The following is a 27,395-nucleotide window of genomic DNA, read 5'->3' on the forward strand; positions in this document are numbered from 1 at the left end:
GGCGAGTCCCCGTCGGCCCCCGACTTCCCGGAGGAGGGTGACAGCAACGGGCCCTTCCCGCTGGAGGAGCCCGAGGCCACCAGGTGGGGACACGGGGGGGGGGGACACGGGGGGGGGGACACGGAGGGGGGGGGGGACACACACAGGGATATGGGGGTGGTTGGGGGGCGGGGGGTGGGGGGAGGGGACGAGGACACGGGGACCCTTCTGCCCTGGGGGGAGCCCAGCCCTCGGGGACATCCCCGGGGCCACCACGTTGTCCCTCAAGACGGTGTCCCCACCCCCCCCCCCGCCCCCACCCCCCCCCCCAGCGTCTCCCTCCCCCCATGGCCAACGTCCCCAAGAGCAACGTCCCCAAGACGATGTCCCCAACATGGTGTCCCCACCCCCCGGCATCTCTCTCCCCCCATAACCAACGTCCCCAAGACCAATGTCCCCAACACCAATGTCCCCATGGCCAACGTCCCCAAGACGATGTCCCCAAGATGATGTCCCCACCCCCCAGCGTCTCCCTCCCCCCATAACCAACGTCCCCAAGACCAACGTCCCCAAGGTGCCAACATCTGCCTCCCCCCCATGGCTGATGTCCCCAAGACCAACGTCCCCAAGACCAACGTCCCCAAGATGATGTCCCCACCCCCCAGCATCTCCCTACCCCCATAACCAACGTCCCCAAGGCCAACGTCCCCAAGACGATGTCCCCAAGACGGTGTCCCCACCCCCCAGCATCTCCCTCCCCCCATGGCCAACGTCCCCAAGACCAACGTCCCCAAGACCAATGTCCCCAAGACGGTGTCCCCACCCCCCAGCGTCTCCCTCCCCCCATAACCAACGTCCCCAAGACCAACGTCCCCAAGACGATGTCCCCAAGACGGTGTCCCCACCCCCCAGGATCTCCCTCCCCCCATAACCAACGTCCCCAAGGCCAACGTCCCCAAGACGATGTCCCCAAGACGGTGTCCCCACCCCCCAGCATCTCCCTCCCCCCATGGCCGATGTCCCCAAGACCAACGTCCCCAAGACCAATGTCCCCAAGATGATGTCCCCACCCCCCAGCGTCTCCCTCCCCCCATAACCAACGTCCCCAAGACCAACATCCCCAAGACGATGTCCCCAAGACGGTGTCCCCACCCCCCAGCATCTCCCTCCCCCCATGGCCAACGTCCCCAAGACCAACGTCCCCAAGACGGTGTCCCCACCCCCCAGCATCTCCCTCCCACCATGGCCAACGTCCCCAAGACCAACGTCCCCAAAACAATGTCCCCAAGACGGTGTCCCCACCCTGAAGCGTCTCCCTCCCCCCATAACCAGTGTCCCCAAGACCAACGTCCCCAAGGTGCCAGCATCTCCCTCACCCCATCGCCAACGTCCCCAAGACCAACGTCCCCAAAACAATGTCCCCAAGACAGTGTCCCCACCCCGAAGCGTCTCCCTCCCCCCATAACCAGTGTCCCCAAGACCAACATCCCCAAGACGATGTCCCCAAGGTGCCAGCGTCTCCCTCCCCCCATGGCCAACGTCCCCAAGACCAATGTCCCCAAGACGACGTCCCCAAGACGGTGTCCCCACCCCCCAGCGTCTCCCTCCCCCCATAACCAACGTCCCCAAGACGATGTCCCCAAGGTGCCAGCGTCTCCCTCCCCCCATGGCCAACGTCCCCAAGACCAATGTCCCCAAGACGACGTCCCCAAGACGGTGTCCCCACCCCCCAGCGTCTCCCTCCCCCCATAACCAACGTCCCCAAGACGATGTCCCCAAGGTGCCAGCATCTCCCTCCCCCCATGGCCAACGTCCCCAAGACCAATGTCCCCAAGACGGTGTCCCCACCCCCCAGCATCTCCCTCACCCCATAACCAACGTCCCCAAGACCAACGTCCCCACGACGACGTCCCCACCCCCCAGCGCCTCCCTCCCCCCATAACCAACGTCCTTCCCCCCGAAACCCACCTCCCACCGTCTCCCCCCCCCCCGCCCTGGGGTGGGGACAGCCCCAAGGGTGGCCACGTCCCCATGGGGTGCCACCACCCCGCGCCCCTCCCACCCCCTTTTTTTTTTTTCCCTCCCCAGCTCCCCACCGCCGGGACCCGCCGCCGCCGCGCCGCCGGGTGAGTCCTTACCGTGGGCATTGAGGGGGGTGGGCTGGGGTGGGGGAAACTGAGGCACGGCTTGACCTTCCCCCCCCCCCCCCCCCCGACTCCGTTTCCAGAAGAGGAAGAGGAGGAAGAGGAGGGGGGCGGGGAGGCCGCCCCCCCCCGGCCCTACCGTTGCGGCGAGTGCGGCAAAACCTTCGCCCAAAGCTCCAACCTGCTGAAACACCGGCGGGTGCACACGGGGGAACGGCCCTACCGTTGCGGCGAGTGCGGCAAAGCCTTCGGTTGGAGTTCCTCCCTCTTGGAACACCGCAAAGGCCACGCCGGCGCCAAACCCCACGCCTGCGGCGAATGCGGCAAAACCTTCAGCCGCGGTTCCACCCTCTTGGAACACCAACGGACCCACACGGGCGAAAAACCTTTCCGGTGCGGTCAATGCGGCGCCCGCTTCAGCCAGAGCTCCACGTTGGTACATCACCGGCGGACCCACACCGGCGAACGGCCCTACGGCTGCCCCGAATGCGGCCGGGCTTTCGGTCGGAAATCCACGTTGGCCACCCATCGGCGGACCCACACGGGCGAACGACCTTACGGTTGCCCCGAGTGCGGCCGGCGTTTCGCCGTCAGCTCCGATTTGGCTAAACATCGACGCGGGGCTCACGGGGGTCACCGGTGCCGGGATTGCGGCCAGCACTTCCCTCGCCCGGCGGCTTTGGCCGGCCACCGCAAGAAGCACCACGGCGAAGAAGAAGAAACCGCCGGCGACGCCGGTGACGCCGAGGCCGAGGCCCCGGAGCGGCCTCACCGTTGCGAAGAATGCGGCCGAACCTTCCGGCACGGCGCCACTTTGCTCCTCCATCGCCAAACCCACGCCGGCGCTTTCCCTTGCCCTCTCTGCCCCGAACGTTTCGAAGGGAGCGCCCAACTGGCCCGTCACCGCCGGCGCCGTCACGGCCCGGTGACCAAACCCTACCGATGCGAAGCTTGCGGCAAAGCTTACGCTCAACCCGCCGGGCTCCGGCATCACCAACCCGAGCAACCGTTGGGTTGTCCCCACTGCGGGGCCGCTTTCCTTTGGAGTTGCCGCTTGGCCCGTCACCTCCGGGCTTGTCGTCCCCCCGTCAAACCCTACAAGTGCCCCGAATGCGGCAAAGCCTTCGGCCAAAGCTCCAAGCTCTTGCGGCACCAGGTCACCCACACCGGCGAGAAACCCTACAAGTGCCCCGAATGCGGCAAGATCTTCAGCCAAAGCTCCAACCTGGCCGAACACCGGCGGACCCACGGGGCGGGCGAGCGGCATTTCTGCCCGCTCTGCGGCAAAGGCTTCGCCTTGGGCTCCTACTTGGCCAAACACCGCTTGACCCACACCGGCGAGCGACCCTACCGCTGCACCGAATGCGGCAAAGCCTTCCGGCAAAGCTCCAACCTCATCCAACACCAACGCACCCACACGGGCGAGCGACCCTACACCTGCGGCCTCTGCGGCAAGAGCTTCTGCCAAAACTCCCACCTGGCCAAACACCGCCGCACCCACACCGGCGAACGGCCCTACCGCTGCGGGGACTGCGGCAAGAGCTTCCGGCAAAGCGCCAACCTCTTGGAACACCGGCACACCCACACCGGCGAACGACCCTACCGCTGCGCCCAGTGCGGCAAGACCTTCGGCTGGAGCTCGGCCTTCAGCAAGCACCAGCGCACCCACCTCGCCTGAGACCCACCTTCCCCCCTGTCCCGGGGCGTCTCGGGGGGGGGCAGCTCCGGCGTGGGGGGCCCCAAGGCCGTGGCTTCGTCTTGGAGGACCATCCTGGGTTCCATCGTCCTGTTCCATGTCCGTCGTGGTGCCCCAAGGCCATGGCTACGTCTTGGAGGACCATCCATCGTCTTGACCCGGGTCCGTCGTGGTGCCCCAAGGCCATGGCTACATCTTGGAGGGCCATCATGGCATCCATCGTCTTGACCCAGGTCCATTATGGTGCCCCAAGTCCATGGCTATGTCTGGGAGGACCATCCATCATCCTGGTCCAGGTCCATCATGGTCCCCCGAGGCCATACCTTCGTCTTGGAGGACCATCCTGGGTTCCATCATCCTGGTCCAGGTCCATCGTGGTGCCCCAAGGCCATGGCTACGTCTTGGAGGACCATCCATCGTCTTGACCCGGGTCCGTCGTGGTGCCCCAAGGCCATGGCTACGTCTTGGAGGACCATCATGGCATCCATCATCTTAACCCAGGTCCATCATGGTCCCCCGAGGCCATACCTTCGTCTTGGAGGACCATCCATCATCCTGGTCCAGGTCCATCATGGTCCCCCAAGGCCATACCTTCGTCTTGGAGGACCATCCTGGCATCCATCATCCTGGTCCAGGTCCATCGTGGTGCCCCAAGGCCATGGCTACGTCTTGGAGGACCATCCATGATCTTGGTCCAGGTCCATCATGGTGCCCTGAGTCCATGGCTTTGTCTTGGAGGACCATCCATCATCCTGGTCCAGGTCCATCATGGTCCCCCGAGGCCATACCTTTGTCTTGGAGAACCATCCTGGGTTCCATCGTCCTGGTCCAGGTCCATCGTGGTGCCCCAAGGCCATGGCTACGTCTTGGAGGACCATCCATCGTCTTGACCCGGGTCCGTCGTGGTGCCCTGAGTCCATGGCTACGTCTTGGAGGACCATCCATCATCTTGATCCGGGTCCGTCGTGGTGCCCCAAGGCCATGGCTACGTCTTGGAGGACCATCATGGCATCCATTGTCTTAACCCAGGTCCATCATGGTCCCCTGAGGCCATACCTTCGTCTTGGAGGACCATCCTGGGTTCCATCGTCCTGGTCCAGGTCCAGTGTGGTGCCCCAAGGCCATGGCTACGTCTTGGAGGACCATCCATCGTCTTGGTCCAGGTCCATCATGGTGCCCCGTGTCCATACGTCCATCTTGGAGGACCATCCATCGTCTTCACCCAGGTCCATCATGGTGCCCCGTGTCCATACGTCCATCTTGGAGGACCATCCATCGTCTTCACCCAGGTCCATCATGGTGCCCCGTGTCCATACGTCCATCTTGGAGGACCATCCTGGGTTCCATCGTCCTGGGCCAGGCCCATCGTGGTGCCCCGAGGCCACGGCTCCGTCTGGGAGGCCGAGGACCACCCCGAGCTCCTCCTCCTGGCCCAGGCCCACGGCTCTGCCACGGGGACAACCCCCCCCCCCGCCCCCCCAGGTCCCCGCCCCCCCCCCATCCGCGTCCCCACCTTCCCCCTCCCCCCCCCCGGGGCCTCCCGGGATGACAATAAAGAGTAGAGAAGGGCTGCGGCTGCGGGTGCTGACTGGGGGCTACTGGGAGCACTGGGAGGGGGTTGGGGGGGCACTGGGAGGACTGGGAGGGGGTTGGGGGGGCACTGGGAGGACTGGGAGGGATTTGGGGGGATACTGGGAGCAGTGGGAGGGGGTTTGAGGGGGCACTGGGAGCACTGGGAGGGGGTTGGGGGGGCACTGGGAGGACTGGGAGGGATTTGGGGGGATACTGGGAGCAGTGGGAGGGGGTTTGAGGGGGCACTGGGAGCACTGGGAGGGGGTTGGGGGGGCACTGGGAGCACTGGGAGGGATTTGGGGGGATACTGGGAGCACTGGGAGGGGGTTTGAGGGGGCACTGGGAGCACTGGGAGGGATGTGGGGGGCCACTGGTGGGGTACTGGGAGGACTGGGAGGGTGTTGGGGGGGCACTGGGAGGACTGGGAGGGATTTGGGGGGAACTGGGAGCACTGGGAGGGGGTTGGGGGGGCACTGGGAGGACTGGGAGGGATGTGGGGGGAACTGGGAGCACTGGGAAGGGCATTGGGGGTACACTGGGAGCACTGGGACGGATGTGGGGGGCCACTGGTGGGGTACTGGGAGGACTGGGAGGGGGTTGGGGGGGCACTGGGAGGACTGGGAAGGGATTTGGGGGGATACTGGGAGCAGTGGGAGGGGGTTTGAGGGGGCACTGGGAGCACTGGGAGGGATGTGGGGGGCCACTGGTGGGGTACTGGGAGGACTGGGAGGGATTTGGGGGGATACTGGGAGCACTGGGAGGGGGTTGGGGGGGCACTGGGAGGACTGGGAGGGATGTGGGGGGAACTGGGAGCACTGGGAGGGGGTTGGGGGGAACTGGGAGCACTGGGACGGATGTGGGGGGCCACTGGTGGGGTACTGGGAGGACTGGGAGGGGGTTGGGGGGGCACTGGGAGGACTGGGAGGGATGTCTTGTGTTCCCGGGTGACACACGTGTCCCTTGGCGTGTTCCCGGTGGATTCCCATGTCCCTTGGCGTGTTCCCGTGTGACACACATGTCCCTTGGCGTGTTCCCAGGTGACACACATGTCCCTTGGCGTGTTCCCGTGTGACACACATGTCCCTTGGCATGTTCCCGGGTGACACACATGTCCCTTGGCGTGTTCCCGGTGGATTCCCATGTCCCTTGGCGTGTTCCCGTGCGACACGCGTGTCCCTTGGCGTGTTCCCGTGTGACACACATGTCCCTTGGCGTGTTCCCGGGTGACACTCGTGTCCCTTGGCGTGTTCCCGTGTGACACGCGTGTCCCTTGGCGTGTTCCCAGGTGACACACATGTCCCTTGGTGTGTTCCCGGGTGACACGCGTGTCCCTTGGCATGTTCCCGGGTGACACACATGTCCCTTGGCGTGTTCCCGGTGGATTCCCATGTCCCTTGGCGTGTTCCCGTGCGACACGCGTGTCCCTTGGCGTGTTCCCGTGTGACACGCGTGTCCCTTGGCATGTTCCCGGGTGACACTCGTGTCCCTTGGCGTGTTCCCGGTGGATTCCCATGTCCCTTGGCGTGTTCCCAGGTGACACACATGTCCCTTGGCGTGTTCCCGTGTGACACGCGTGTCCCTTGGCATGTTCCCGGGTGACACACATGTCCCTTGGCGTGTTCCCGGGTGACACGCGTGTCCCTTGGCATGTTCCCGGGTGACACACATGTCCCTTGGCGTGTTCCCGGTGGATTCCCATGTCCCTTGGCGTGTTCCCGTGCGACACGCGTGTCCCTTGGCGTGTTCCCGTGCGACACGCGTGTCCCTTGGCGTGTCCGCAGGGTGACACGCGTGTTCTTGGCGTGTTCCCAGTGGATTCCCATGTCCCTTGGCGTGTTCCCGGTGGATTCCCATGTCCCTTGGCGTGTTCCCGTGCGACACGCGTGTCCCTTGGCGTGTCCGCAGGGTGACACGCGTGTTCTTGGCGTGTCCCCGGGAGCCTTTGCGGCAGGAAACGCCGCTCTCCCGCCACCATTGTCCGCCAGGCCCCGAACGCCGCCGCTTTTGGGGCGAAAAGCGCCGGGATTGGGCCTGTCGCGCGCCGGGGAGACGCCAGCGCCCGGGGTGAGGGTGTCGTCGTGTCCGTCCTCCCCCCCCCTCCCCCCATTTTTGGGGTGAAAAAGGGGGAAAACGGGTCAATCGCTGGGGCTGGGGGGGGGGAGGGGCGGGAATTAGGTGGCGGAGGGGCGGCGTTTTGGGGGGAAAAAGGGGGAAAATGGGACTCTGGTGGGGGGAGGGGGGTGGGTGGGTGTGGATTAACTCATTGTGGGGCTTGAGTTTTGGGGTGAAAAACAGGGAAAATGGGCAAATTCTTCCGAGCGGGGGGGTGGGGGGGTGTGTGTGGGTGTGGGTGTGGAATTAACTCATTGTGGGGTTTGTGTTTTGGGGTGAAAAAGGGGGAAAATGGGTCGGTTCCTTCCAGCTGGGGAGTGGAAAAATTAACTCGTTGCGGGGGAGTGAGTTTTGGGGTGAAAAAGGGGGAAATTGGGTCGGTTTCTCCTGCCCTGGAGGGGGGGGGGTGTGTGGAAAATTTAACTCGTTGCGGGGTTTGTGTTTTGGGGTGAAAACCAGGGAAAATGGGTCGGTTTCTGCCAGCCGGGGGTGGGGGTGGAAAATTTAACTCATTGCAGGGCTTGAGTTTTGGGGTGAAAAAGGGGGAAAACGGGCAAATTTCTCCCAGCTCCGGGGGGGTGGAATTAACTCATTGCAGGGCTTGCGTTTTGGGGTGAAAACCAGGGAAAACGGGTCGGTTTCTCCCAGCTTGGGGTGGGGGGGGTAAATAACGGCCATGGGAGGGGGTGCGTTTTTGGGGGGAAAAGGCCTGATTTTGGTGAAAAGCTTTGGGAAAACGCTTGGGGTTTCGGGGGGCGTTTGGGGGCTTTTTTGGTCATTTTTTGCCCTTTTTCCCCCTGTTTTCACCCGCAGCCGATGGAGCCGGGGGAGGGGCCGCGGCCCCCCCAGGACCGGGGTGACGGGGACGGTCCCCCGCGCCCCCCAGCAGGTGAGGAAACGGGGCAAAAACCCCCGAAAATGGGGCAAAACCCCCAGAAAAGGGGGCAAAAATCTGAAAACGTGGGGCAACCCCCCCCGAAAATGGGGCAAAAAGCCAAGAAAATGGGGAAAAAACCCAAGAAAATGGGGGGAAAACCCAAGAAAATGGGGAAAAACCCCAGAAAGTGGGGCAAAACCCCCCAAAATGGGGTAAAACCCAAGAAAACGGGGCAAAAATCTGAGAAAATGGGGAAAACCACAAGAAAATGGGGAAAACCCCAAGAAAATAGTGGAAAAAAAACCCAAAATGGGGCAAAACCCCAAGAAAATGTGGGGAAACCCCAAGAAAATGTGGCAAAACCTCCCAAAAATGGGGCAAAACCCAAGAAAATGGGGCAAAACCGTAAGAAAATGGGGCAAAACCCCCCCAAAATGGGGTAAAACCCAAGAAAGCGGGGCAAAAATCTGAGAAAATGGGGAAAACCACAAGAAAATGGGGAAACCCCCAAGAAAATAGGGAAAAAAAACCCCAAAATGGGGCAAAACCCCAAGAAAATGTGGGGAAACCCCAAGAAAATGGGGGGAAACCCAGGAAAAGGGGCAAAACCTCCCAAAAATGGGGCAAAACTCCCAGAAAAGGGGGCAAAAATCTGAAAACGTGGGGCAACCCCCCCCGAAAATGGGGCAAAAAGCCAAGAAAATGGGGAAAAAACCCAAGAAAATGGGGGGAAAACCCAAGAAAATGGGGAAAAACCCCAGAAAGTGGGGCAAAACCCCCCCAAAATGGGGTAAAACCCAAGAAAACGGGGCAAAAATCTGAGAAAATGGGGAAAACCACAAGAAAATGGGGAAAACCCCAAGAAAATAGTGGAAAAAAAACCCAAAATGGGGCAAAACCCCAAGAAAATGTGGGGAAACCCCAAGAAAATGGGGGGAAACCCAAGAAAACGGGGCAAAACCTCCCAAAAATGGGGCAAAACCCAAGAAAATGGGGCAAAACCCTAAGAAAATGGGGCAAAACCCCCCAAAAATGGGGTAAAACCCAAGAAAGCGGGGCAAAAATCTGAGAAAATGGGGAAAACCACAAGAACATGGGGAAAACCCCAAGAAAATAGGGAAAAAAAAAAACACAAAATGGGGCAAAACCCCAAGAAAATGTGGGGAAACCCCAAGAAAATGGGGGGAAACCCAGGAAAAGGGGCAAAACCTCCCAAAAATGGGGCAAAACCCAAGAAAATGGGGCAAAAATCTGAGAAAATAGGGAAAACCCCAAGAAATTGGGGAAAACCCCAAGAAAATAATGAAAAAAACACCCAAAAATGGGGCAAAACCCCAAGAAAATGTGGGGAAAGCCCAAGAAAATGGGGCAAAACCCCTGAAAATGGGGCAAAACCAGAGAAAATGGGGGGAAACCCCCAGAAAATGGCACAAAACCACAAGAAAAAGGGTCAAAAACTCCAAGAAAATGGGGCAAAACCCGATAAAATGGGGCAAAACCCCAAGAAAATGTGGGGAAAGCCCAAGAAAATGGGGCAAAAACCGTAGAAAACGGGGCAAAACCCCAAGGAAATGGGGCAAAAATCTGAGAAAATGGGGCCAAACCCCAAGAAAATGGGGAAAAACCCAAGAAAATGGGGCAAAACCCGAGAAAATGGGGCAAGACCCTGAGAAAATGGGGCAAACCCCCAAGAAAATGGGGCAAAACCATGAGAAAATGGGGCAAAAGCCAAGGAAACGGGGGCAAAACCCCCAAGAAAATGGGGCAAAAGCTGAGAAAATGGGGCAAAAACTCTAGAAAATGGGACAAATGTGGGCCAGGAGAAGTTCTCCTTCGAAAAATGTCCCTCCGTGGTGCCACAGTGACCCACAGGAGACGTTCTCCTCCGAGGAACGTCCCCCCATGGTATGATGATGACCCAGAGGAGACGTTCTTTGGAGAACATCCCCCCATGGTGGCACAATGACCCACAGGAGACGTTCTCCTCCAAGGAACGTCCCTCCATGGTGGCACAATGACCCACAGGAGATGTTCTCTTCTGAGGAACGTCCCTCCACGGTGGCACAGTGACCCACAGGAGATGTTCTTCTCCGAGGAACATCCCCCCATGGTATGATGATGACCCAGAGGAGACGTTCTTTGGAGAACATCCCCCCATGGTGGCACAATGACCCACAGGAGACGTTCTCCTTTGAGGAACGTCCCTCCACGGTGGCACAGTGACCCACAGGAGATGTTCTTCTCCGAGGAACATCCCCCCATGGTATGATGATGACCCAGAGGAGACGTTCTTTGGAGAACATCCCCCCATGGTGGCACAATGACCCACAGGAGACGTTCTCTTTTGAGGAACGTCCCTCCACGGTGGCACAATGACCCACAGGAGATGTTCTCCTCCGAGGAACGTCCCTCCATGGTATGATGATGACCCACAGGAGACGTTCTTTGGAGAACGTCCCTCCACGGTGGCACAGTGACCCACAGGAGACGTTCTCCTTTGAGCACCGTCCCTCGGCGGTCTCCCCGTGGCCCAGCAGCTCTTCCTCTCCCTTCCTTTAGGCGCGCCGGTGGCCGGCGGTGGCCGACGGGGCTTCCTCAACCTGCTGGGCCTGCCGGAGGGGGGCGGCGGCGGCGACGAGGGGGGCAGGAGGCCGCCCAAGCCCTACCGCTGCACCGAGTGCGGCAAGACCTTCGGCCAGAGCTCCAACCTCATCGAGCACCAGCGGACCCACACCGGGGAGAGGCCCTTCACCTGCCCCCAGTGCCAGAAGAGCTTCGGGCGCAGCTCCACCTTGGCCGAGCACCTCCGGACCCACACGGGGGAGAAACCTTACGCCTGCCCGGTTTGCTCGCGGGCCTTCAGCCGGAGTTCCACCTTGACGGAACATCGGCGGACCCACACGGGCGAGACCCCTTACGCTTGCCCGGAATGCGGTAAAACCTTCGGCCGGACCTCCAATTTGGTGAAACACCTGCGGACCCACACGGGGGAGAAACCTTACGGTTGCGGGCGTTGCGGCAAGACCTTCAGCCTCAGCTCCAACCTGGTGAAGCACGAGAGGACCCACACGGGGGAGAAGCCGTTCTCCTGCGGGCAGTGCGGCAAACGCTTCAAGAAGAAGACCCACCTGGCGTCCCACCAACGCACCCACACCGGCGAGCGGCCCTACCGCTGCGGGGAGTGCGGGAAGGCTTTCGGGCAGAGCTCCACCCTCATCGAGCACCAGAGGACCCACACGGGGGAGAGACCTTTCCGTTGCGGCGCCTGCGGCAAGAGCTTCTGCGTCAGCTCCAACCTGGTCAAGCACCAACGCATCCACACCGGGGAGAAACCCTACGGCTGCGGGGCCTGCGGCAAACGCTTCCGCTACAAGCCCCAGTTCACCCGGCACCTCAAGGGTCACCCCCACCACGGGGACCCGGCCTGCGGCCCGTAGGAGGGCCCGCCACGGTCGGGGGATGGCCAGTGGCGTGGTGGCCCCAGCAGGAGCTAAGGAAGGAGCTTGGGAAGACGGCACGGTGGCCACCACGCTGTGGTAGAACCTCCCGTGGGGCCCATAGGAGGCTCGGAGCTGGACTTGGGGACACTTTGGGGACTGCCCAGGACGGGACGGGGTGGTGGCACCTCCATGGTGGGGTCCATCGTCGTGGTGGCCCCATCAGGACCTAACGGAAGAGCTTGGGAGCACGGCACGGTGGCCACCACGCTGTGGTAGAACCTCCCGTGGGGCCCGTAGGAGGCTCGGAGCTGGACTTGGGGACACTTTGGGGACTCCAAAGGATGGGACGGGGTGGTGGCACCTCCATGGTGGGGTCCATCGTCGTGGTGGCCCCATCAGGACCTAACAGAAGAGCTTGGGAGCACGGCACGGTGGCCACCAGGCTGTGGTAGAACCTCCCGTGGGGCCTGTAGGAGGCTCAGAGCTGGACTTGGGGACACTTTGGGGACTCATCGAGATGGGACGGGGTGGTGGCACCTCCATGGTGGGGTCCATCGTCGTGGTGGCCCCATCAGGACCTAACGGAAGAGCTTGGGAGCACGGCACGGTGGCCACCACGCTGTGGTAGAACCTCCCGTGGGGCCCGTAGGAGGCTCGGAGCTGGACTTGGGGACACTTTGGGGACTCCAAAGGATGGGACGGGGTGGTGGCACCTCCATGGTGGGGTCCATCGTCGTGGTGGCCCCATCAGGACCTAACAGAAGAGCTTGGGAGCACGGCACGGTGGCCACCAGGCTGTGGTAGAACCTCCCGTGGGGCCTGTAGGAGGCTCAGAGCTGGACTTGGGGACACTTTGGGGACTCATCGAGATGGGACGGGGTGGTGGCACCTCCATGGTGGGGTCCATCGTCGTGGTGGCCCCATCAGGACCTAACGGAAGAGCTTGGGAGCACGGCACGGTGGCCACCACGCTGTGGTAGAACCTCCCGTGGGGCCCATAGGAGGCTCGGAGCTGGACTTGGGGACACTTTGGGGACTCCAAAGGATGGGACGGGGTGGTGGCACCTCCATGGTGGGGTCCATCGTCGTGGTGGCCCCATCAGGACCTAACAGAAGAGCTTGGGAGCACAGCATGGTGGCCACCACGCTGTGGTAGAACCTCCCGTGGGGCCCGTAGGAGGCTCGGAGCTGGACTTGGGGACACTTTGGGGACTGCCCAGGACGGGACGGGGTGGTGGCACCTCCATGGTGGGGTCCATCGTCGTGGTGGCCCCATCAGGACCTAACGGAAGAGCTTGGGAGCACGGCACGGTGGCCACCACGCTGTGGTAGAACCTCCCGTGGGGCCCGTAGGAGGCTCAGAGCTGGACTTGGGGACACTTTGGGGACTCCAAAGGATGGGACGGGGTGGTGGCACCTCCATGGTGGGGTCCATCGTCGTGGTGGCCCCATCAGGACCTAACGGAAGAGCTTGGGAGCACGGCACGGTGGCCACCACGCTGTGGTAGAACCTCCCGTGGGGCCCGTAGGAGGCTTGGAGCTGGACTTGGGGACACTTTGGGGACTGCCCAGGACGGGACAGGTTGGTGGCACCTCCATGGTGTGGTCCATCGTCATGGTGGCCCCATCAGGACCTAACGGAAGAGCTTGGGAGCACAGCATGGTGGCCACCACGCTGTGGTAGAACCTCCCGTGGGGCCCGTAGGAGGCTCAGAGCTGGACTTGGGGACACTTTGGGGACTCATCGAGATGGGACGGGGTGGTGGCACCTCCATGGTGGGGTCCATCGTCGTGGTGGCCCCATCAGGACCTAACGGAAGAGCATGGGAGCACGGCACAGTGGCCACCATGCCGTGGTAGAACCTCCCGTGGGGCCCGTAGGAGGCTCGGAGCTGGACTTGGGGACACTTTGGGGACTGCCCAGGACGGGACGGGGTGGTGGCACCTCCATGGTGGGGTCCATCGTCGTGGTGGCCCCATCAGGACCTAACGGAAGAGCTTGGGAGCACGGCACGGTGGCCACCACGCTGTGGTAGAACCTCCCGTGGGGCCCGTAGGACACTTGGAGCTGGACTTGGGGACACTTTGGGGACTCATCGAGATGGGACGGGGTGGTGGCACCTCCATGGTGAGGTCCATCGTCATGGTGGCCCTGTTAGGACCCAACAAAGGTGCCTGGGAGGACGGGACGGTGGCCACCACACTGTGGTAGAACCTCCCGTGGGGCCCGTAGGAGGCTCGGAGCCGGACTTGGGGACACTTTGGGGACAACCAGGACGGGACGGGGTGGTGGCACCTCCATGCCATGGGCCATCACGCTGGCCGCCTCGTTAGGGCTTAACAAAGGCGTCTGGGGCCTGGTGGCCCGTGGTCCGGCTCGGTGGCCACCAGGCTTGAACCCCCCACCTTGGGGCCACCTTGGGGACACCTTGGGGACACCCCCCCCCATCCCTCGTTGTGTCACCCTCGTTAGCGCAATAAAGGCTTTGGAGTGTCACCGCAGGGTGGGGTGGCATTTGGGGCGGCGGGGGGGCACTGGGAGGGACTGGGAGGAGACTGGGTGGACTGGGAGGGTTTGGGGGGGCATTGAGAGGGCACTGGGAGGGACATGAAGACACTGGGGGGGCACTGGGAGGGACTGGGAGAGACTGGGAGGGACTGGGTGTCACTGGGAGGGGGCACGGGGGGGACTGGGGGGGCACTGGGAGGGACGGGGGGCCACTGGGTGGACTGGGAGGGTTTGGGGGGGCACTGGGAGGGCACTGGGAGGGACTGGGAGAGACTGGGAGGGACTGGGTGTCACTGGGAGGGGGCATGGGGGGGACTGGGGGGGCACTGGGAGGGACGGGGGGCCACTGGGTGGACTGGGAGCGTTTGGGGGGGCACTGGGAGGGCACTGGGAGGGACATGAAGACACTGGGGGGGCACTGGGAGGGACACTGGATGGACTGGGGGGGCACTGGGAGGGACTGGGGGTCACTGGGAGGGGTCACTGGGAGGGACTGGGGGTCACTGGGTGGACTGGGAGGGTTTGGGGGGGCACTGGGAGGGCACTGGGAGGGACATGAAGACACTGGGGGGGCACTGGGAGGGACTGGGAGGGACTGGGGGTCACTGGGAGGAACACGAAGACACTGGGGGGGGACTGGGAGGGTCACTGGGAGGACTGGGGGGGCACTGGGAGGAGACTGAGGGATACTGGGAGGCACTGGGAGGGAACCGGGAGGGAACTGGGGGGCACTGGGAGACACTGGGAGGGAACTGGGGGGCACTGGGTGACAATGGGGAGGTCGTGGGGACACCAGGGGACACTGGGAGGGAACTGGGGGACGCTGGGGGGTTCTGGGGTGCACTGGGAGGGAACTGGGGGCGCACCGGGGCTTACTGGGAGCACTGGGAGCACTGGGAGCGCAGAGGAGGGGGGGGGGGGAGCCGGCGCTCCGCCGTCTCCTAGCAACGCGAGGCCACGCCCCCTTGTGCCCTCGCCCCGCCCCCGCCCCCCCGGGCGCGTTCCCCGTCTCCCAGCAACGCGAGGCCACGCCCACTGACCCCCTCGAGGCCACGCCCCCTAGGAGCCCTCCGCCGTCTCCTAGCAACGGGTCGTGTGTCGTTCCCCCCCCCCCCCCCCCGCCCCGCGTCACGCTTTGGTCGCGCGTCTGACGTCGCTTCCGGCGCGACGGCCGGTGCGGGCGGACATGGCGGAGGCGGCGGCGGCGGCCGCCCCGAGCGGCGGCGGCCCCGGGCCGGGCCCGGAGGCGGCGGCAGCGGCGGGGGGCGGCGGAAGCGGCCCCGAGGGAGGGAGACCCCGTGGGGGAGGCCCCGAAGAGGCGGCGGCGGCGGCGGCAGCCGGGAGGGGCCCTGCGGCCTCCTCGGGTTCGCCGCCGGCGCCGCGGGAGGCGGAGGTGACGGTGGAGATCGGGGAGACGTATCTGTGCCGGCGGGCGGACGGGACCTGGCGTGAGCGCGGCGGCGGGACTGGGAGAACTGGGGGGAACTGGGAGGGGGGGGAACACCGGGACTGGGAGAACTGGGGGGAACTGGGAGGGGAGGAACACCGGGACTGGGAGAACTGGGGGGAACTGGGAGGGGGGGGAACACCGGGACTGGGAGAACTGGGGGGAACTGGGAGGGGGGGAACACCGGGACTGGGAGAACTGGGGGGAACTGGGAGGGGGGGAACACCGGGACTGGGGGAACTGGGGGGAACTGGGAGGGGGGGAACACCGGGACTGGGAGAACTGGGGGGAACTGGGAGTGGGGGAACACCGGGACTGGGGGAACTGGGGGGAACACCGGGACTGGGAGAACTGGGAGGAACTGGGGCAGGAGGAACACTGGGACTGGGGAAACTGGGAGGGGGGGGAACACCGGGACTGGGAGAACTGGGACGAACTGGGGCGGGGGGGGGAACACTGGGACTGGGAGAACTGGGACCAGTATAAATCCCGTCACAGCAGGACTGGGAGAACTGGGACCAGTATAAATCCCGTTACAGTGGGATTGGGACCAGTATAAATCCCATCACAGCGGGACTGGGAGAACTGGGACCAGCCCCCTGCCCTCCCCCTGCACTGGTCCATACTGGGAGAGGGCTCGCCGTGTGCCTGCCCAGTCCCAGTTTGCACTCCGGCCGGGTCCCAGTTAGCTCTGAGCGGTCCCAGTTTGCGCCCTGATGGGTCCCAGTTTGTGCCCTGACAGGTCCCAGTTCCCTCTCACTGGTCCCAGTTTGAGTAATCCCAGTTTGCCCCGATGGGTCCCGGTTTGCGCTCCGCCCCGTCCCAGTTTGCGCTCCGGCGGGTCCTAGTTCGCTCTTACTGGTCCCAGTTTGCGCTCCGGCCGGGTCCCAGTTTGCACCCTGACAGGTCCCAGTTCCCTCTCACTGGTCCCAGTTTGCTCTGAGTAATCCCAGTTTGTGCTCTGGCCGGTCCCAGTTCCCTCTTACTGGTCCCAGTTTGTGCTCTGCCCGGTCCCAGTTCGCTCTTACTGGTCCCAGTTTGCGCTCTGCCCGGTCCCAGTTCCCTCTTACTGGTCCTAGTTTGCGCTCTGCCCGGTCCCAGTTCCCTCTTACTGGTCCCAGTTTGCGCTCTGCCCGGTCCCAGTTCCCTCTTACTGGTCCCAGTTTGTGCTCTGCCCGGTCCCAGTTCGCTCTTACTGGTCCCAGTTTGTGCTCTGCCCGGTCCCAGTTCCCTCTTACTGGTCCCAGTTTGTGCTCTGCCCGGTCCCAGTTCGCTCTTACTGGTCCCAGTTTGCTCCGGCCAGTCCCAGTTTGTGCTCTGATGGGTCCCAGTTCGCTCCGGCCGGTCACAGTTTGCTCTGGCCAGTCCCAGTTTGCTCTTACTGGTCCCAGTTTGCGCTCTGGCCGATCCCAGTTCGCTCTTACTGGTCCCAGTTCACTCCGGCCAGTCCCAGTTTGTGCTCTGACGGGTCCCAGTTTGCTCTGGCTGATCCCAGTTTGCTCTTACTGGTCCCAGTTTGTGCTCTGCCCGGTCCCAGTTTGCTCTTACTGGTCCCAGTTTGTGCTCTGGCCGGTCCCAGTTCGCTCTTACTGGTCCCAGTTTGTGCTCTGCCCGGTCCCAGTTCCCTCTTACTGGTCCCAGTTTGTGCTCTGCCCGGTCCCAGTTCGCTCTTACTGGTCCCAGTTTGCTCCGGCCAGTCCCAGTTTGTGCTCTGACGGGTCCCAGTTCGCTCCGGCCGGTCCCAGTTTGCTCTGGCCAGTCCCAGTTTGCTCTTACTGGTCCCAGTTTGCGCTCTGGCCGATCCCAGTTCACTCTTACTGGTCCCAGTTCACTCCGGCCAGTCCCAGTTTGTGCTCTGACGGGTCCCAGTTTGCTCTGGCCGATCCCAGTTTGCTCTTACTGGTCCCAGTTTGTGCTCTGGCCGGTCCCAGTTCGCTCTTACTGGTCCCAGTTTGTGCTCTGGCCGGTCCCAGTTTGCTCTTACTGGTCTCAGTTCACTCCGGCCAGTCCCAGTTTGTGCTCTGACAGGTCCCAGTTTGCTCTGGCCGGTCCCAGTTCGCTCTTACTGGTCCCAGTTTGCTCTGGCCGGTCCCAGTTCGCTCTTACTGGTCCCAGTTTGCTCTGGCCGGTCCCAGTTCGCTCTTACTGGTCCCAGTTCCCCCCCCGCAGACTCGGCGGAGGTGATCCAGTCGCGCCTGAACGAGCAGGAGGGCCGCGAGGAGTATTACGTCCACTACGTGGGCTGTGAGTACTGGGCGGTACTGGGCGGTACTGGGCCGGGGTAAAGGCCGGGGGGGACGGGACGGGACGGCGACCCCCCAGCTCCCCGGGGCTAAGCTCCCAGTGCTCCCAGTTAACCGGCGGCTGGACGAGTGGGTGGACAAGAACCGGCTGGCGCTGAGCAAGACGCTGAAGGAGGCGGTGCAGAAAAGCGCCGAGCAGTTCCTGGGGGAGCTGGGGGGGGAACAGCCCGAGCGCAAGATCACCCGCAACCAGAAACGCAAGCACGACGAGATCAACCACGTCCAGAAGGTGGCACTGGGAGGGTGTTGGGGGGCACTGGGAGGGACTAGGGGGCACTGGGAGGGGACTGGGAGAGAATGGGAGGGGACTGGGGAGGGACTGGGGAGCACTGGGAGGGTGTTGGAGGCAATGGGAGGGCACTGGGAGGGTGTGGGGGGGCACTGTGAGGGTGTTGGGGGGCACTGGGAGGGTGTTGGAGGCGATGGGAGGAGACTGGGAGGGGACTAGGGGGCACTGGGAGGGCACTGGGAGGGCCTGGGAGGGTGTTGGGGGGCACTGGGAGGGGACTGGGAGAGAATGGGAGGGGACTGGGGAGCACTGGGAGGGTGTTGGAGGCGATGGGAGGGGACTGGGAGGGGACTAGGGGGCACTGGGAGGGCCTGGGAGGGACTAGGGGGCACTGGGAGGGGACTGGGAGAGAATGGGAGGGGACTGGGGAGGGACTGGGGAGCACTGGGAGGGTGTTGGAGGCAATGGGAGGGCACTGGGAGGGGACTAGGAGGCACTGGGAGGGCCTGGGAGGGTGTTGGGGGGCACTAGGAGGGGACTGGGAGGCACTGGGAGGGGACTGGGAGAGAATGGGAGGGGACTGGGGAGGGACTGGGGAGCACTGGGAGGGTGTTGGGGGACACTGGGAGGGGACTGGGAGGGCACTGGGGAGCACTGGGAGGGTGCTGGAGGCGATGGGAGGGGACTGGGAGGGTGTTGGGGGGCACTGGGAGGGCCCTGGGAGGGACTAGGGGGCACTGGGAGGGCCTGGGAGGGTGTTGGGGGGCACTAGGAGGGGACTGGGAGGCACTGGGAGGGGACTGGGGAGCACTGGGAGGGTGTTGGAGGCACCGGGAGGGCACTGGGAGAGACTGGGAGGGACTGGGGAGCACTGGGATGGTGTTGGAGGCAATGGGAGGGCACTGGGAGGGACTAAGGGGCACTGGGAGAGACCGGGAGGGGACTGGGGAGCACTGGGAGGGTGTTGGAGGCACTGGGAGGGCACAGGGAGGGACTGGAAGGGCACTGGGAGGGCCTGGGAGGGTGATGGGGAGCACTGGGAGGGGACTGGGAGGGACTAGGGGACACTGGGAGGGGACTGGGAGAAACTGGAAGGGGACTGGGGAGCACTGGGAGGGTGTTGGAGACACTGGGAGGGACCGGGGAGCCCTGGGAGGGCGTTGAGTTGAACTGGGGGGCACTGGGAGGGTATTGAATTGAACTGGGAGGGCGTTGGCGGGGGGGGGGGGGGGGGCAGCAGGGAGGCCATGGTGGGGGGGGGGTTTACTGGAGTCCCTACTGGGTGTTACTGGGCGTTACTGGGAGCCCTTCCCCAGACCTACGCCGAGATGGACCCCACCACGGCGGCGCTGGAGAAGGAGCACGAGGCGGTGAGTCCCCGGTAGGATGGTGGCGGGGGGGGGTGGGGTGGGGGTGGTCCCCAAGGCCCTGGGGAGGGGTGGGGGGGGGGGGTGGGTGTCCCCAAGGGTGTCCCGTGTCCCCCCCCGGGTGACGTCCCCCGTCCCCAGATCACGAAGGTGAAGTACGTGGACAAGATCCACATCGGGCACTTCGAGATCGACGCCTGGTACTTCTCCCCCTTCCCCGAGGACTACGGGAAACAGCCCAAGCTCTGGATCTGCGAGTACTGCCTCAAGTACATGAAGTACGAGCGCACCTACCGCCTCCACCTGGTAGGGGACACGCCTCTGACACGTGTGACACGCGTGTGACGTGTGTGTGACACATGGGGGGGGACACAGGGCCACGTAGGGACACACACACGCAGAGCCCGGGGCAGCCCGAGCTCTGGATCCGCAAATTTTGCCTCGAATACGTGAAATTTGAGTGCACCAACCGCCTCTACCTGTTAGGGAACACGCCTGTGACATGCGTGTGATGCACGTGAGACACATGGGGGGACACACCGGGCCACGTAGGGATACACACGCGCAGAGCCCGGGGCAGCCCAAGCTCCGCATCCGCAACTTTTGCCTCGACTATGCGAATTTCGAGCGCACCAACCACCTCCACCTGGTAGGGGACACGCCTCTGACATGCCTGTGACACGTGTGACACGCGTGTGACGTGTGTGTGAGACATGGGGGGACACACCGGGCCACATAGGGATACACACGCGCAGAGCCCGGGGCAGCCCGAGCTCCGCATCCGCAACTTTTGCCTCGACTATGCGAATTTCGAGCGCACCTACTGCCTCCACCTGGTAGGGGACACGTGTGACACGCGTGTGACGCGTGTGTGACACATGGGGGGACACACAGGGCCACGTAGGGACACGCACGCGCGGAGCCCAGGGCAGCCCGAGCTCCGGATCCACAAATTTTGCCTTGACTACGTGAAGTTCAAGTGCACCTACCACCCCCACCTGGTAGGGGACACGTGTGACACGCGTGTGACGTGTGTGTGACACATGGGGGGACGCACAGGGCCACGTAGGGACACGCACGCGCGGAGCCCGGGGCAGCCCGAGCTCCGCATCCACAAATTTTGCCTTGAATATGCGAATTTCGAGCGCACCAACCACCTCCACCTGGTAGGGGACACGCTTCTGACACGTGTGACACGCATGTGACGTGTGTGTGAGACATGGGGGGACACACAGGGCCACGTAGGGACACGCACGCCCAGAGCCCGGGGCAGCCCGAGCTCTGGATCCGCAAATTTTGCCTCGAATACGTGAAATTTGAGTGCACCAACCGCCTCTACCTGTTAGGGAACACGCCTGTGACATGTGTGACATGCGTGTGATGCGTGTGAGACACATGGGGGGGACACACCGGGCCACGTAGGGACACGCACGCACAGAGCCCGGGGCAGCCCGAGCTCCGGATCCACAAATTTTGCCTCGAATACGCGAATTTCGAGCGCACCAACCGCCTCCACCTGGTAGGGGACACGCCTATGACACGCGTGTGACACACGAGGGGACACGTGGTGACGCAGGCGGGACACGGAGGGGGCACACGCCCAGAACCCCGGGCCAGCCCCAGCTCCGCCTCGGAGCCGCCAGATGTCGGCGCGCGCGCCAACGCTTCCGCGGGGTGGGGGAGGGACGCAGACCCGCAGGACGCGTTTGGGGGACACGCGTGACGCGTCGGGGGGGGGGGGAACATGCGTGACCCCGGGCCGTGCCCCTCCCCAGGGCCAGTGCCAATGGCGGCAGCCGCCGGGGCGGGAGATCTACCGCAAGAGCAACATCTCCGTCTACGAGGTGGACGGCAAAGACCACAAGGTAGGTGGGGGGTTGGGGGGGGGGGGGTGACACGCGACGTCACGCGACGTCACGCGATGTCACGCGACGTCACGTGACACCCCCCCCGTTCCCAGATCTATTGCCAGAACCTGTGTCTGCTGGCCAAGCTCTTCCTGGACCACAAAACCCTCTACTTTGACGTGGAACCTTTCGTCTTCTACCTCCTGACGGAGGTGGACCGTCAGGGCGCCCACATCGTCGGCTACTTCTCCAAGGTGGGCCACTAGCCCCGCCCTCTCTGTGGCCCCCCTGTGTGTGTCCCCCCCCCCGCCCCCCGGTGACGTCACCCGCCTGGCACCCACGTGTCACCCCCACCCACCCCGGGTAGGAGAAGGAGTCGCCCGACGGCAACAACGTGGCCTGTATCCTGACGCTGCCCCCCTACCAGCGGCGGGGCTACGGCAAGTTCCTCATCGCCTTCAGTGAGTCGGGGGCTACCAAAAAGGGGTGGTTGGGCCACCAAAAAGGGGTGGGGGGGGACGCCAAAAAGGGGTGGGGGGACGCCAAAAAGGGGTGGTTGGGCCACCAAAAAGGGGTGGTGGGACGCCAAAGAGGGGTGGGGGGCTACCAAAGAGAGAGGGGGTGGCCACCAAAGATGGGTGGTGGCTACCAAAGACGGGTGATGGACACCAAAGATGGGTGGGGGGGGCTACCAAAATGCATGGTGGGCTACCAAAATGCATGGTGGGACACCAAAGACGGGAGGAGGGGACACCAAAGAGGGGTGGTGGGACGCCAAAGAGGGGTGGGGGGATCCCAAAGAGAGGGGGTGGCCACCAAAGATGGGTGGTGGGCCACTAAAGATGGGTGGTGGGACGCCAACGGTGGGTGGTGGGAGGCCAAAGATGGGTGAGGGGCTACCAAAGAGGGGTGGGGGGATGCCAAAGAGAGGGGGTGGCCACCAAAGTCGGGTGGGGGGCTACCAAAATACATGGTGGGATGCCAAAGACGGGTGGGGGGATCCCAAAGAGAGGGGGGGGCTACCAAAAATGGGTGGTGGCTACCAAAAAAGAGGGGTGGGGGGCCACTAAAGATGGGTGGTGGGCCACCAAAGAGGGGTGGGGGGGCCACAAAAGATGGGTGGTGGGCCACCAAAGAGGGGTGGTGGGACGCCAAAGAGGGGTGGGGGGCTACCAAAGAGAGAGGGGGTGGCCACCAAAGATGGGTGGTGGCTACCAAAGATGGGTGATGGACACCAAAGATGGGTGGGGGGGCTACCAAAATGCATGGTGGGCTACCAAAATGCATGGTGGGACACCAAAGACGGGAGGAGGGGACACCAAAGAGGGGTGGTGGGACGCCAAAGAGGGGTGGGGGGATCCCAAAGAGAGGGGGTGGCCACCAAAGATGGGTGGTGGCTACCAAAGATGGGTGATGGACACCAAAGATGGGGGGGGGGGGGGCTACCAAAATGCATGGTGGGCTACCAAAATGCATGGTGGGACACCAAAGACGGGAGGAGGGGACACCAAAGAGGGGTGGTGGGACGCCAAAGAGGGGTGGGGGGATCCCAAAGAGAGGGGGTGGCCACCAAAGATGGGTGGTGGCTACCAAAGATGGGTGGTGGCTACCAAAGATGGGTGGTGGGCCACTAAAGATGGGTGGTGGGATGCCAACGGTGGGTGGTGGGAGGCCAAAGATGGGTGAGGGGCTACCAAAGAGGGGTGGGGGGATGCCAAAGAGAGGGGGTGGCCACCAAAGTCGGGTGGGGGGCTACCAAAATACATGGTGGGATGCCAAAGACGGGTGGGGGGATCCCAAAGAGAGGGGGGGGCTACCAAAAATGGGTGGTGGCTACCAAAAATGGGTGGTGGCTACCAAAGAGGGGTGGGGGGCCACTAAAGATGGGTGGTGGGCCACCAAAGAGGGGTGGGGGGGCCACAAAAGATGGGTGGTGGGCCACCAAAGAGGGGTGGTGGGACGCCAAAGAGGGGTGGTGGGACGCCAAAGAGGGGTGGGGGGCTACCAAAGAGAGAGGGGGTGGCCACCAAAGATGGGTGGTGGCTACCAAAGATGGGTGATGGACACCAAAGATGGGTGGGGGGGCTACCAAAATGCATGGTGGGCTACCAAAATGCATGGTGGGACACCAAAGACGGGAGGAGGGGACACCAAAGAGGGGTGGTGGGACGCCAAAGAGGGGTGGGGGGATCCCAAAGAGAGGGGGTGGCCACCAAAGATGGGTGGTGGCTACCAAAGATGGGTGGTGGGCCACTAAAGATGGGTGGTGGGCCACCAAAGAGGGGTGGGGGGGCCACTAAAGATGGGTGGTGGGCCGCCAAAGAGGGGTGGGGGGATCCCAAAGAGAGGGGGTGGCCACCAAAGATGGGTGGTGGGACGCCAAAGGTGGGTGGTGGGCTACCAAAAAGGGGTGAGGGGCTACCAAAATGCATGGTGGGACGCCAAAGATGGGTGGGGACACACAAAAGATTGGTGGGGGGCCACCAAAGGTGGGTGGTGGGCCACTAAAGAGGGGGGGTGGGATGCCAAAGATGGGGGGGGGGACACAAAAGATGGATGGCGGCCACCAAAGGCGGGTGGGGTGGCCACTAAAGATGGGTGGCGGCTACCAAAACGCGTGGTGGGCCACCAAAGATGGGTGGTAGGACGCCAAAGATGGGTGGTGGGACGCCAAAGATGGGTGTGGGCTACCAAAGATGGGTGGGGGGCTGCCAAAGATGGGTGGGGGGCCACCAAAGCTGGGGGGGGGGGGGGGGGAGTGGATGCCAAAGGAGGGTGGGGGCTACCAAAGATGGGTGGGGGGCCACCAAAGCTGGGGGAGGAGGGGGGGGGAGTGGATGCCAAAGGGGGGTGGGGGCTACCAAAGATGGGGGGGGGGGGGGGCCGCCAAAGAAGGGTGATGGGCACCAAAATGCCTGGTGGGCCACCAAAGATGGGTGTGGGCTACCAAAGAAGGGTGGCGGGACACAAAAGTTGGGGGGTGGGACACAGAAGATGGGCGGCGGGATGCCCAAGGGGGCGGGCTGGTGGGGGAGGGGGGTGTTGCCCCCCACAAATGGGTGGTGGCCACCACCCAGCTTTGGTGGCCACCTCCCCCCCCCCCCCCCCCCCGCGGCAGGCTACGAGCTTTCCAAGCTGGAGAGCACGGTGGGCTCCCCCGAGAAGCCGCTGTCGGACCTGGGCAAGCTCAGCTACCGCAGCTACTGGTCCTGGGTGCTGCTGGAGATCCTGAGGGACTTCCGGGGGACCCTCTCCATCAAGGACCTCAGGTGGGCACCAGGAAGTCCCAGTAGCCCCTCCCAGTACTCCCAGTAGCCCCCCCGGGAAGCCCCCAGTAAGGTGGGATGACGGGTCCCCGCTGGAGAACCTGAGGGACTTGTTGGCCGACGTCGCCATCAAGGAGCTCAGGAGGGCACCAGAGCCTCCCAGTAAGACCAGTAGCCTCCCAGTGAGACCAGTAGCCTCCCAGTAACTTCCCACTAAGACCAGTAGCCTCCCAGTAGCACCAGTAGCCCCCGCAGTGATTCCAGTAACCCCCCAGTAAGGTGGGATGACGGGTCCCTGCTGGAGAACCTGAGGGACTTGTTGGCCGACATCGCCATCAAGGAGCTCAGGAGGGCGCCAGAGCCTCCCAGTAAGACCAGTAGCCTCCCAGTGAGACCAGTAGCCTCCCAATAAGCCCCCCAGTACTCCCAGTAGCCCCCCAGTAACATGGGATGACAGATCCCCGCTGGAGAACCTGAGGGACTTGTTGGCCGACGTCGCCATCAAGGAGCTCAGGAGGGCGCCAGAGCCTCCCAGTAAGACCAGTAGCCTCCCAGTAACCTCCCAGTAAGACCAGTAGCCTCCCAGTAGCACCAGTAGCCCCCCCAGTGATTCCAGTAACCCCCCAGTAAGGTGGGATGACGGGTCCCCGCTGGAGAACCTGAGGGACTTGTTGGCCGACGTCGCCATCAAGGAGCTCAGGAGGGCGCCAGAGCCTCCCAGTAAGACCAGTAGCCTCCCAGTAGCCCCTCCCAGTACTCCCAGTAGCCTCCCAGTAACCCCCCAGTAACATGGGATGACAGGTCCCTGCTGGAGAACCTGAGGGACTTGTTGGCCGACGTCGCCATCAAGGAGCTCAGGAGGGCACCAGAGCCTCCCAGTAAGACCAGTAGCCTCCCAGTAACTTCCCACTAAGACCAGTAGCCTCCCAGTAGCACCAGTACCCCCCCGAGTGATTCCAGTAACCCCCCAGTAAGGTGGGATGACGGGTCCCCGCTGGAGAACCTGAGGGACTTGTTGGCCAACGTCGCCATCAAGGAGCTCAGGAGGGCGCCAGAGCCTCCCAGTAAGACCAGTAGCCTCCCAGTAGCCCCTCCCAGTACTCCCAGTAGCCTCCCAGTAACCCCCCAGTAACATGGGATGACAGGTCCCTGCTGGAGAACCTGAGGGACTTGTTGGCTGACGTCGCCATCAAGGAGCTCAGGAGGGCACCAGAGCCTCCCAGTAAGACCAGTAGCCTCCCAGTGAGACCAGTAGCCTCCCAATAAGCCCCCCAGTACTCCCAGTAGCCCCCCAGTAACATGGGATGACAGATCCCTGCTGGAGAACCTGAGGGACTTGTTGGCCGACCTCGCCATCAAGGAGCTCAGGAGGGCACCAGAGCCTCCCAGTAAGACCAGTAGCCTCCCAGTAACCTCCCAGTAAGACCAGTAGCCTCCCAGTAGCACCAGTACCCCCCCGAGTGATTCCAGTAACCCCCCAGTAAGGTGGGATGACGGGTCCCCGCTGGAGAACCTGAGGGACTTGTTGGCCGACCTCGCCATCAAGGAGCTCAGGAGGGCGCCAGAGCCTCCCAGTAAGACCAGTAGCCTCCCAGTGAGACCAGTAGCCTCCCAGTAACCTCCCACTAAGACCAGTAGCCTCCCAGTAGCACCAGTAGCCCCCCGAGTGATTCCGGTAACCCCCCAGTAAGGTGGGATGACAGGTCCCCGCTGGAGAACCTGAGGGACTTGTTGGCCGACGTCGCCATCAAGGAGCTCAGGAGGGCGCCAGAGCCTCCCAGTAAGACCAGTAGCCTCCCAGTGAGACCAGTAGCCTCCCAGTAACCTCCCAGTAAGACCAGTAGCCTCCCAGTAGCACCAGTAGCCCCCGCAGTGATTCCAGTAACCCCCCAGTAAGGTGGGATGACGGGTCCCTGCTGGAGAACCTGAGGGACTTGTTGGCCGACGTCGCCATCAAGGAGCTCAGGAGGGCGCCAGAGCCTCCCAGTAAGACCAGTAGCCTCCCAGTAAGACCAGTAACCCCCCCCCCGCACCTTCCCCGGCAGCCAGATGACCAGCATCACCCAGACCGACATCATCAGCACCCTCCAGTCCCTCAACATGGTCAAGTACTGGAAGGGGCAGCACGTCATCTGCGTCACCCCCAAACTGGTGGAGGAGCACCTCAAGAGCGCCCAGTACAAGAAGCCGCCCATCACCGGTACGTCGTTAACCCTTAACGAACCCCCTTCTCCCCCCCCCCCCCCCCCCCCCTCAAAACTCTCACTTTCTTCTCCTTCTCCCCCCCCCCCCACCCCAACAGTGGACTCCATCTGCCTGCGCTGGGCCCCCCCCAAGCACAAGCAGGCCAAGGTGGCCAAGAAATGAGGGCGGCGGCGCTGCGGCGAGTTGTGGCCGGCCTCAGCCTTCACCTCCCCCCCCCCCAAATTCCCCCCCCCACCCCCCCCAGGACTTTGTGTGTGGGGGGGGCACCCCCCCCTTTGCGTGTCCCCCAGCACCCATCAAGGAGGAGAGGTGAGGGGGTGCTTGCGTGGTTTATTGGGGGGGGGGGGGGGGGGTGGGAGCCCCAAGGGCACGGTGGGTGCCACCAACCGTCACGGGTGGCCG

General features: G+C 63.4%; 3 protein-coding genes across 3 annotated transcripts; all 3 read left to right on the plus strand.

Moving 5' to 3' along the window:
- On the plus strand, window positions 1-14,306 carry LOC128903670 (zinc finger protein 665-like; the record flags this gene model as incomplete). The annotated part of the gene is made up of 6 exons (XM_054187678.1): window positions 1-83; window positions 2,068-2,105; window positions 2,207-3,795; window positions 7,297-7,455; window positions 8,317-8,392; window positions 10,940-14,306. Coding segments are annotated over 6 exons (2,823 nt in total), but the record flags the coding sequence as incomplete, so codon positions are not given.
- KAT8 (lysine acetyltransferase 8) lies at window positions 13,922-27,230 on the plus strand. Its single transcript, XM_054187674.1, has 12 exons — window positions 13,922-14,028; window positions 15,572-15,777; window positions 17,946-18,020; window positions 18,130-18,308; window positions 19,625-19,678; window positions 19,817-19,981; window positions 21,451-21,540; window positions 21,636-21,776; window positions 21,890-21,983; window positions 24,641-24,791; window positions 26,834-26,988; window positions 27,091-27,230. Exons 1-12 carry the CDS (start codon window positions 13,922-13,924, stop codon window positions 27,153-27,155), a joined length of 1,482 nt encoding a protein of 493 aa, XP_054043649.1. The 3' UTR covers window positions 27,156-27,230.
- Window positions 16,241-17,939, plus strand: LOC128903669 (uncharacterized). The gene is made up of 2 exons (XM_054187676.1): window positions 16,241-16,617; window positions 16,683-17,939. The coding sequence occupies exons 1-2, from the start codon at window positions 16,570-16,572 to the stop codon at window positions 17,799-17,801; spliced, it is 1,167 nt and encodes a 388-aa protein (XP_054043651.1). The 5' UTR covers window positions 16,241-16,569; the 3' UTR covers window positions 17,802-17,939.
- Window positions 27,231-27,395: the final 165 nt, after the last annotated feature.

The sequence above is a fragment of the Rissa tridactyla genome, unplaced genomic scaffold, assembly GCF_028500815.1.
Source record: "Rissa tridactyla isolate bRisTri1 unplaced genomic scaffold, bRisTri1.patW.cur.20221130 scaffold_598, whole genome shotgun sequence".
Lineage (NCBI taxonomy): Eukaryota > Metazoa > Chordata > Aves > Charadriiformes > Laridae > Rissa > Rissa tridactyla.